This window comes from Sorex araneus, chromosome 6 (assembly GCF_027595985.1).
Source record: "Sorex araneus isolate mSorAra2 chromosome 6, mSorAra2.pri, whole genome shotgun sequence".
Lineage (NCBI taxonomy): Eukaryota > Metazoa > Chordata > Mammalia > Eulipotyphla > Soricidae > Sorex > Sorex araneus.
The window spans coordinates 83,981,526-83,991,870 of NC_073307.1; the positions used below are offsets into that span (position 1 = coordinate 83,981,526).

The 10,345-nt window shown below is 40.0% G+C and overlaps 1 protein-coding gene across 2 annotated transcripts in view; it reads left to right on the forward strand.

The window, feature by feature from the left end:
* The window catches only part of RPAP3 (RNA polymerase II associated protein 3), a 44,429-nt gene extending 34,704 nt beyond the window's left edge, over positions 1 to 9,725 (forward strand). For both annotated transcript variants that reach the window (XM_004610437.2, XM_055143134.1), the window contains exons 13-17: positions 1,661 to 1,896; positions 4,928 to 5,114; positions 6,090 to 6,187; positions 7,117 to 7,217; positions 9,427 to 9,725. In XM_004610437.2, the coding sequence (XP_004610494.1) occupies positions 1,661 to 1,896; positions 4,928 to 5,114; positions 6,090 to 6,187; positions 7,117 to 7,217; positions 9,427 to 9,512 (708 nt within the window). In that variant the 3' untranslated portion in view covers positions 9,513 to 9,725. The remainder of the gene's footprint in view (positions 1 to 1,660; positions 1,897 to 4,927; positions 5,115 to 6,089; positions 6,188 to 7,116; positions 7,218 to 9,426) is intronic.
* Positions 9,726 to 10,345: the final 620 nt, after the last annotated feature.

A 10,345-nucleotide genomic window follows, 5' to 3' on the forward strand; every position in this document is an offset into this window, starting at 1 on the left:
GTTGAGATGGGAGGAAATTGTGTGTGCTAATGTTAAGGCAGTTGAGGTGAAGTGAGTGTTAATTTCTGCTTCTGTCACGTATTTTTGAAGCCATCTTGTTACTGGGAAAAGTGGTAAGGAAAGAGCCTCGGGGCCGGCGGGTGGAGACCTGTATGAGAACTTGACTCTCGTGAGGGGCTAGGCCTGGGCGACGTGTGCTGTGAAGGTTGGCAGCCACAGAGTGCATCTGGCAGATCTGGAGAGTGAAGGAAGGAGAGCATCGATGTTGGGCAGCTGGCCCTAGCGTTCCCTGGTAGTGGACGTTTCCTTGATCTCTGCTACTTAGCTATTTCTCTGTTTGGGGGCCACACCCATCAGTGCTCAGGTGTCAACCCCAGCTTCTGAAATGCTTTGTTTATTTATTGTTTTGTTTTTGATCCTGGCAAGGCTCAGGAATTACTCCTGGCTCTGCACTAAGGAATTATTACTGGAAGTGCTCCATGCTTTAAGTAAATAACATGGCTTAAATCCCTGTGTTGCCTCAGTGGGCCCCAAATGAGTATTTATTAAACGTAGAAGAGTATCACATAGAATTAAGAATTGAAAATGTTTATTCCCCTAATGATTGATATAATGAATGCTAGTTAATAAAATAAATGCACTATGGCTAAGTCTTGTCAACTTTAAAATCGGACTTGTTTTTATTTAGCTGTTATGTATTTAGAGACTGTGCTTCAGTTTTAGTATTCATACAGTAGAGGGGCTGGAGCAATAGCACAGGGGGTAGGGCTGCACACGGCCAGCCCGGGTTCGATTACCAACATCCCATATGGTCCCACGAGCACCGCCAGGAGGAATTCCTGAGTGCTAGAGCCAGGAGTAACCCCTGTGCATCTCTGGGGGTGACCAAAAAAGCAAAAAAAAGATTTTTTTTTATTCAATACAGTCTACTGGTTTTACTTGGTCTGATATATGCTGCCAATCAGCCCTTAAGTGGTTGGGTATATACGCGTTTGTTACCTTTAGAGAAGTCCAAATGTGACCTCACACATAAGACCCTTTTCAGTCTGTTCTGAAGCATTTAGGCTTTGCCTGTTATTTCTCTGCACGGGCCTTCTCACCTTTCATGCCCTGTAGACCCCTCCACATTGCCCACCTGTGCACTTCTGTGGAGGCGCACCTCATGCCAGTGCTAATTCCCTTTCATGTTTGCTAGTGTTTGTGCTTTCCTTTCTGTAGTAGTAGTTACAGTATAGTAAAAGACATTGTCTTTTATTCCATAACATATGTTTGTCTTTACAAATATATGCTCTTATATATATACCAAAGGAAGTCTACTAAAGGAAGGTATATATATATGTGTGTGTATTTTATATAGACACCTTCCTCTCATCATACATATGGTAGTGCTGTGCATTCCTTTATTCTTGGTGTGTTTTTTGTTTTTACTTTCAGTGCTGGGAGATCAAACTTAGGGCCTCACACATGCAAGGCCAGTGCTCTGCTACTTAGCTCTACCTCTCTGTGTCCTTAGAGTATGATTTCTAAGTTGTCTAGCCATCAAATTTAATTTAACTAGAACTGAAATACTGGCTTTAAGAACACTAGAGCCTTTTCATTTATAACCCATAAATAGAAAACCTTTATATGTTGATTTTAAAAATTATTTTAATTGTTTTAGAAACCACTCAGGAAGATTATTATAGAAGAAACTGGTAATTTGATACAGACTATTGATGAGCCAGATAGTACTGCGGCTCCTCCAGAGAGTAATCCTATTAATCTAGCAAATGTCATAGCAACCACAGGCACAACAAATAAGAAGAATTCAAGCCAAGAGGATCTTTTGCCCACAAGTGATGTTCCAAAAGCAAAAGTATTAAAAATAGAAGAAATCAGTGAGACGTCAGCCATTCAGTGAGTAGAAATTTCTCTCTTTAGAGTCATATATGTGGTAATAATTCCACTAGAAAATTGATGTTACTGATGAGACTTCCTTTTTTATTTAATGTTTGAAATTTTATTTTAGCATCATCATTTACAAAGTTGTTCATAATACAGTCGCTTCAGGTATTCAGTGGTCCAACACAAATCCCACCACCAGTGTGATCTTCCTGGGTTCTAGTCCCCCCCACTTGCCTGCCCTGAGCGTGCACAAGATAACTTACTTTATATTACTTGTTGTATATCTCATGATGGTGTTACTAAAGGCAATGAGGAAGACTGAGCAGGTTGGTGCTAGTTGGGTTTTCTGTGTTACTATTTCACTTGCTGAGCTTAGTGGGCAGTTTTCCCCTCTAGTTTCTGTGCTCCTGTGGTATTGTGGAATTTGGAGGTGTGCACTGCCATGTGCTTCCAGGAGCAGTGTGGCGTCTCAGCTGGGCTGTTCTGACGCTGGTGGAGGTTGGGTGTGGGTGGAGCATTTGGGTGTTCCACAGGGTGAGGCCTCGGTCCCCCCATCTGAAGAAGGCTCCCGAGATCTGTGTGGGAAACTGGGCCTGTGTGGGCCAGCTCAGCTGCGGCATCTCTCCAAGACCAGTTGTGGAACTGGGCTGTTTGTTTGCCCTGATGAGACTTCAGATTTGTATTTGTCATTGTAATTCGTTTTTATTTTTATTTTTTTTTTGGGGGGGTTGGTTTGGGTCATAGCTGACTCTGTTCGGCTCTGACTCCTGGCAGACGTGGGGACCATATGGGGTGTCAGGGATCAAACCTGGTTTGGACATAATACAAAGCAAATGCCCTACTTGCTGTACTAGCTCTCCAGCCCTTGTCAGTGTACATTTTTTTGGCAGGGAGGCAGAGGGCACACCTTGCAGTGCTCAGGGCTTAATCCTGGTTCAGTGCTCAGGAATCGCTCCTGGAGAAGCTCAGGGGTCATATGGGGCTCTGGGGATCAAACCTGGGTCTGCCATGTGCAGGGTCATCACATTTGATTTAGCTAATTTAGCCAGAAGTGCCCTGTGCCCCATACTATTGCTCCAGTATTGTCAATGTAATTTTTTTTTTCTTTTCTTTTGGGTCGGGGGGGGGGGGGGAGTCACACCCAATGTTGTACAGGACTTACTCACTCCTGGCTCTGCACTCAGGAATTACTCCTGGCGGTGCTAGGGGGACCATATGGGATGCTGGGGATTGAACTTGGCTTGACCGCGTGCAAGGCAAATGCCCATCCCCCTGTATTATTGCTTTGGCTACTGTCAATGTAATTTTTAAAAAGATTGCCTAACCTTATTTGCTAGACTTTTTTATTATTATATTTTTCTAATTGAAGAAAAAGATTTGGAGGCTGGAGCGATAGTACAGCGGGTAGGGCGTTTGCCTTGCTCACGGCCGACCCAGGTTCGATTCCCAGCATCCCATATGGTACCCCGAGCACTGCCAGGAGTAATTCCTGAGCACAGAGCCAGGAGTAACCCCTGAGCATTGCCGGGTGTGACCAAAAAAAAAAAAAGCAAAAGATTTGGTTATGGGGTCACACCCAGCAGAGCTCAGGGACCTGCATCTGCCTCTGTGCTTGGGGGTTTCTCCCGGGTGCATAGGGAACCTGAGCTTCCATCAGCCAGCTCGGCCCACTGACCTGTATCTCTGACCCCAGGGTTTCCTTTTAAATTTTCTCTTACTCTAAAAGATTAATATTTTTTATGATAGAATATAAAATACATAGATTAAGTTTATTTAGTTAGTGAAATTTTATATATATTTGAATTGACTTGCTCATGCTGATCATTATAGTTTCAGGTCATTTTATTTTCATCTTGGCAAGCTACCGAGAGTATCCCGCCTGCACGACAGAGCCTGGCAAGCTCCCCGTGGCATATTCGATTTGCCAAAAACAGTAACAGCAAGTCTCACACTGGAGACGTTACTGGTGCTTGCTTGAGCAAATCGATGAGCAACGGGATGACAGTGACAGATTTGAATTGACATTTGGTAATTCTCTTAGATTTTTTTTTTTTTTTTGGCTTTTTGGGCCACACCGGAGGAGATGCTTAGGGATTCCTCCTGGCTCTGCACTCAGGAATTATTCCTGGCAGTCCTCAGGGGACCATATGGGATGCTGGGAATTGAACTCGGGTCAGCCGAGTGCAAGGTAAACGCCCTCCCCGCTGTGCTATTGCTCCAGCCCCCCAGATGTTTCTTTTTTACTTCAAATTTTAATGCTACTTTTATTTATTTATTTTTTTGGCTTTGAGCCTCATCGGGTGGTTCTCAGGGCTTACTCCTGGCTCTGCACTCATGGATCACTCCTGGTGGGGCTCTGTGGGTCATATGGGATGCTGGGAATTGAACCCAGGTCAGCCTCACGCAAGGCAAATGCCCTACAGAGTAGTACTTTGGTTTATAGTGATATGTATGAGTTGATAGATTGTGGGTTAACATTTAAATAGTTTTTATTCTATTTTTAAGAAGGAAAAACATTCTTTCCCTCTTGGATTGTCTTTCTTAAAATTGTTAGTTCAGGTTTCTGAAGGGCTGAGTTTTATGTATGTGGAATATTGTAATGACGTGTATAAAAATGACATGCTTAAGTGGTGTCCAGCTTAATAAGACTGAACATACAAGAATAGATCATTTATTCTGCGTGCGAGAATTTTCCGAGGCTTAATCTGTCTTGCTAAAAATATATATACTTCAGCTAGAATAATTTAGTCATTTTTAAGAAAATAATATTGGGGCCAGAGAAATAGTACAGGGTACTTGTCTTGCATGTGGTCCACCGTGGTTCGGTTTGTGGAATCCTACATGGTTCCCCGAACCTATCAGGAGTGATCCTGAGCACAGGACCAGGAGTAACCCCTGAACATGACTGGGTTTGGTCCCAGAACAACACAATATATAAATACTAGTAGTCATAAAAATTAAAATGATTTGTTCCTTATGTAAACTCTTAACTTTTTATATGGTTCTCTTCTAACTGTTGACTGGTGCTTCTGCAATATTTCAGACCTCAAGTCAGCTTGAGGCCGAATGCGTGTCAGGCATTCAGTGAGAAGATCTCTACAGAGCCGGACAGAGGCCTGGCTCCGTGCGTCACAGCTGTTCTTCCTCCAGTTCCTGCAAACTCTTTCCAACTTGAGTCTGATTTCAGACAGTTGAAAACTTCTCCAGATATGTTGTATCAGTATTTGAAGGTAAGGAGGGGCTAGTAGTTGCATTGTAAGTAAAAGTTCAGAGACCTTTTTGTTACTGTATAATAGTAGGGATGATTTTTTTGTGTAATATATTTATAGAGAAACCGTTCTTACCCTTTGCCTAATAGGATATATTAATTATCCTGACAGGACCATTGTAAATACTTGCATCCAGGGAAATCTTTGAAAGTAGATTCTTTAGAAATTCCATGAAAATAATATACATTTTGGTATCATAAATTTATTACCCTTCCAACTGGGGAAAAAAAGCTAAAATACATTGCGTACTATCTATGTTTTAAGCAATACTTGCAATATTTGGCCTAAAAGCAAGCTTCTGGTTGCTTCTAGAAAAATAATGAAATCATAAGAAATTTGCTAAATAATGGATTAGTGGATTGCTAAATAATGGATTTTTTTGGAAGGAAAATATTTTTAGATTCTGAAATTATGAAGTATGCTATTGCTTTTTAATCTATAATCATGTAATTTTATTTTTTAATCTCTTATTGCTTCTTGAACTTTCAAGTTTCTTGTCTCTTTTAGGGTAGTATATATATATATATTTCTGCTTATGAATTTTTTTCTTTTTTGATCACATTCAGCAGTGTTCAAGGATTACTCCTGACTCTGCATTTAGGAATTACTTCTGGTGGGAATTACTCTGGGGACCCTATGGGATTAAGTGTGGGTCAGCCTCATGCATGGCAAGCACCCTACTTGCTGTGCTATCTCTCTAGTCCCTGTTTATGAAATTTTTTACTGACTTGAACAGAGATTTAAGTACCTTTAATTACTTTTATTCTGTCATAATTATGTTCAGTGTTAACCTCATTATTATTCACTAAGTACTTTTGCTATGGTATTTATGGTAGTTATTCTTTGCTATATTTGCTTGTAACCTAAGCAGTTATACAATTTGTGGTCCCTGAATGTTTCCATAATTTTATTTTATCTTTGTATTTTTTTCCCAAGCAAATTGAACCATCCCTATATCCTAAGTTGTTTCAGAAAAATCTGGATCCAGATGTATTCAACCAGATCATTAAAATTCTTCATGACTTTTACATTGAGTAAGTTGAATTTTTTAAAGTTAACTTCCTATTGTAATGTATATTTTTTCTGGTGATTTGTCACAGAACTGCTTATATAGCCAGATTAACTCTCCAATTAGTTTTACTGTTGCAGAAATTGTATAGAGATGGTGTGTTTTGGCCATAAAAAGGGAAATTATTAGTTTTGGGGAAAAGTGATCTTAAAAGTTATTTTAGTGGGAAGGCTAATAATATGATAGAAGTGACAAGTTTTAGCAGAATATCTGTGTCAAGTCTCATATTTAATGATACTGTTTCTTGGGCCTAAGCAATAGTACCAGCGGTAGTAAGGCACTTCTCTGCCTTGTGCATGGCCAACCCAGATTCAGTCCCCAGCACCACATATTGTTCCCCATGCCCTGTCAGGAATAATCCCCGAGCAGAGTCAGGAGTAAGTCCTGAGCACTCACAAGGTGGGCCAAAACAAAAAAAAGAATATTATAATTTCTCCTAGGGCTGGAGCGATAGCACAGCGAGTAGGGTGTTTGCCTTGCACACAGCCAACCCGGGTTTTATTCCTTTGCCCCTCTCGGAGAGCCCGGCAAGCTACCAGGAGTATCTTGCCTGCACGGCAGAGCTTGGCAAGCTACCCGTGGCGTATTTGATATGCCGAAAGCAGTAACAACAAGACTCACAATGGAGACATTATTGGTGCTTGCTCGAGCAAATCGATGAGCAATGGGATGACAGTGACAGTGACAGTGATAATTTCTTCAGTTGACTTGATAAGTCTTTCTGTTTGGGCATTTAAAATACAGATAGTCTCCAGTTGTTATTTTTTTGAAAAATTACAAGGGAAGATTTTATATATATTTTCTAGAAAGATTGTGTTAGTAAACAGAATTCATGTGTTAGTAAAAAGAATTACTTTAAGTTACTCATTGCTTTTTATATTTGGTGTATTTTAGGAAAGAAAAACCATCGCTCATCTTTGAAATTTTGCAAAGACTTTCTGAATTACGACGATTTGATATGGCTGTGATGTTTATGTCAGAACCTGAGAAAAAAAGTAAGTTCTTTGAAGAAATCTTTTATCTTTCTTTATTTGTTTATCTTGATGTCTCCTTATTGAACAAACGACGGTATATATTTAATATTTACTGCGTGCAAGATACATACAATTAAATTTAATTATAATCAGATTAAATCATAGTTTAAGTAGAGTTAAGACCTTTTTTAATTATTTAAAAAAATTTTTTTGTGGTGTGGGGGGCCAACACCTGATGGGGCTCAGGACTTAATCCCTGTGCTGCACTCAGAAATTATCCCTGGCGGACTCTGGGGACCATGTGGAATGCCAGGGATTGAAGCTGCTTGCAAGGCAAGTACTCTGCCCACTGTACTATCTCTCTGGCCCCAAAGTTAAGTGTTTTAGTCCTGTTGACAATGTTATTATGACTTGTAGGATTGATTATGAGTCTTCTGTTGCAAAGTGGGAAACCAGGGCACAGAGAGGAACTTGACCAGGAACTTAGGACTCTGGAGCCTGGATTTAAACATCAGCCATCTGTCTCCATAGTCTGGTCTCTCTATTTGAAAATATATTGCTACAATAGCCAAAATATGGAAACAACCCGAGTGCCCTAAAACAGATGACTGGTTAAAGAAACTTTGGTACATCTACACAGTGGAATACTATGCAGCTGTTAGGAGAGATGAAGTCATGAAATTTGCTTATAAATGGATAAACATGGAGAGTATCATGCTAAGTGAAAGGAGTCAGAAAGAGAAGGACAGACATAGAGGAACTGCACTCATTTGTGGAGTGTGGGGTAGCATCACATGAGGCTGACACCCAAGGACAGTAGATACAAGGGCCAGGAGAATTGCCCCATAGCTGGAAACCTGCTTCATGAGCGGAGGGGAAAAGGCAGATGGAATAGAGAGGGGATCACTAAGAAAATGATGGCTGGAGGAACCAGTTGGGATGGGAGATGCATGCCAAAAGTAGATAATGGAACAAACATGATGACCTCTCCGTGTCTGTGTTGCAAGCCATAATGCCCCGAAGTAGAGAGAGAGTATGGGGAATATTGTCTGCCTTAGAGGCAGGGGGAGGGTGGGAAAGGGGTGGGGATACTGGTGGTGGGGAATGTGCACTGGTGGAGGGATTGGTGTTTGATCATTCTGAGATTGTAACCCAAACATGAAAGCTTGTAACTATCTCACGGTGATTCAGTAAAATTTAAAAAATTAACAACAACAACAAAAGTCCTTCCTGAGGGCTGTCAGGTTCAAAGGGAACACAACCTAGGGGCGTTCCAAAGCCCTTTCTGACTCTTAAAGTGTTTTTATCCTTTCCTTAGTCCAAACACTTATTAACATCTTAATACTAGTTATTTTTGTATGGACATAGCAAGAGATACATTGAGGCTTGCAAGGCAGCTCTCCTGGCAACATCTTGCCACAGACTCAGACTACAGCACTCAGACCAGATTAATCACTCCTAACCCTAGCAGGGTCCGAATCTAGTTATCACTGTTTGGATCATGACAGCATTTGTCCATGACCAAGCTCTTAACTTATAGTTAAGCATTAGGCACTTTGGCCAGGCCCTTCTTGATGCCAGGGTAGCACACAACTCACCGCTTGCCCTGGGTTCGTCCCTCGTCGGGACCCTGCTTTTGGTGGTGCTAGGAAGTAAGGGCAGCTGAGGCTTAGGTCGAGAGAACAGATGCCCAGGAGGAAAATATCACGTAGAGTCAAATGACTCCCAGGTTACAAAAGCATAGCATTTGCTGTCTTCCTGTGTCCATACGAAAGGACATGGCTCTGAATAAACTATGCAAAGGACTCAAGGAGAAGAGAAAAACAATATATACAAGTCAACAGAAAATTAAGAAAGAAGCTACAAATAAACACAGAGGAATGGGAGCGCTGTCGTAGGAGTAACCCAAGAAACCTGAGGCTGTTATCCTACAGTTTCTCAGATAAGGCATACTTTTAAAATTTTCTATATTGAGTTAATTTATATTGTCATTAAAGATGTAGATAGAAAGCGAAATATTCTAGCAAAAAGAATACCGTTGGAGTGCTGTACGATTTCTTATTCTTGGGTTGTCTTTTAAAAGTATTTGAATTAGAATTATAATACTAATGATTATTGCTTTAAAATGTAAAAAGTTTTTGTTTCACATTTCAGAGTATCCTTTTTAATTTTTGTTCCAGCTATATTTATAAAATGGTGATTTAACATGATTTTTTTTTTCCTTTTCCAGTTGCACGTGTATTGTTCAATCACATAGATAAATCAGGATTGAAGAATACGTCTCTTGAAGAACTCAAGAAAAGATATGGTGGTTGACTTTCCACTTTTACTGAAGTTAGTTACCTTTGATTGTAATAAGAAAATTTTTTTCTACTGAAAATAGTGTGTGTGGCTTTTTAAGAAAATGGTATCATACAGAAAAGGACTGGATATAATTAACTGTAGAGTGAGTTGTAATTGAAAATTGAAGTGTACTTGAGTGAAATATTTAAGTCTTATTCTGAAAATAAAACTCAGTAATAAAATGTATTTGTAAAGATAGTAGTTTGTATCATTTTAAAATATTAAGTCTGTGGGGGCTAGAGCATAGCACAGCAAGTAGGGCATTTGCCTTGCATGTGCCTGACCAGGGTTCAATTCCCAGCATCCCATATGGTCCCCTGAGCACCGTCAGGAATAATTCCTGAGTGCAGAGCCAGGAGTAACCCCTGTGCATTGCCGGGTGTGGCCCAAAAAGCAAAATAAATAAGTAAATAAATAAATAAAATACTAAATCTGTGACTGGAGACGTAACTCAGTGGCAGAACATTTGCCTTGCATATTTAAAGCCTGAATCTGATTCTTAGCACTGTAAAAAAATAAATTTTTTAAGTCTAGATTTAGATACACTCTTTATATCCCATAAGTGTCACATTATTTCTGCATTTTAATGAGTTTTATAGCCATGGGACAGAGCTATTTATTAGCATATGAATAGAGAGGCAATTAAATAGATAACCAGATTGTTTATAAAACTCTTTAATATTGTACCACTTTACTAACATAAAATCTATTAGCTGCAGGATATTTGCTTTCAGTATTTAAGTTGAAAGAGGACTGACTCTTCAGCCTATTTAAAAAGTCTAGTGATGTCTTCTTTCAACTTCCGT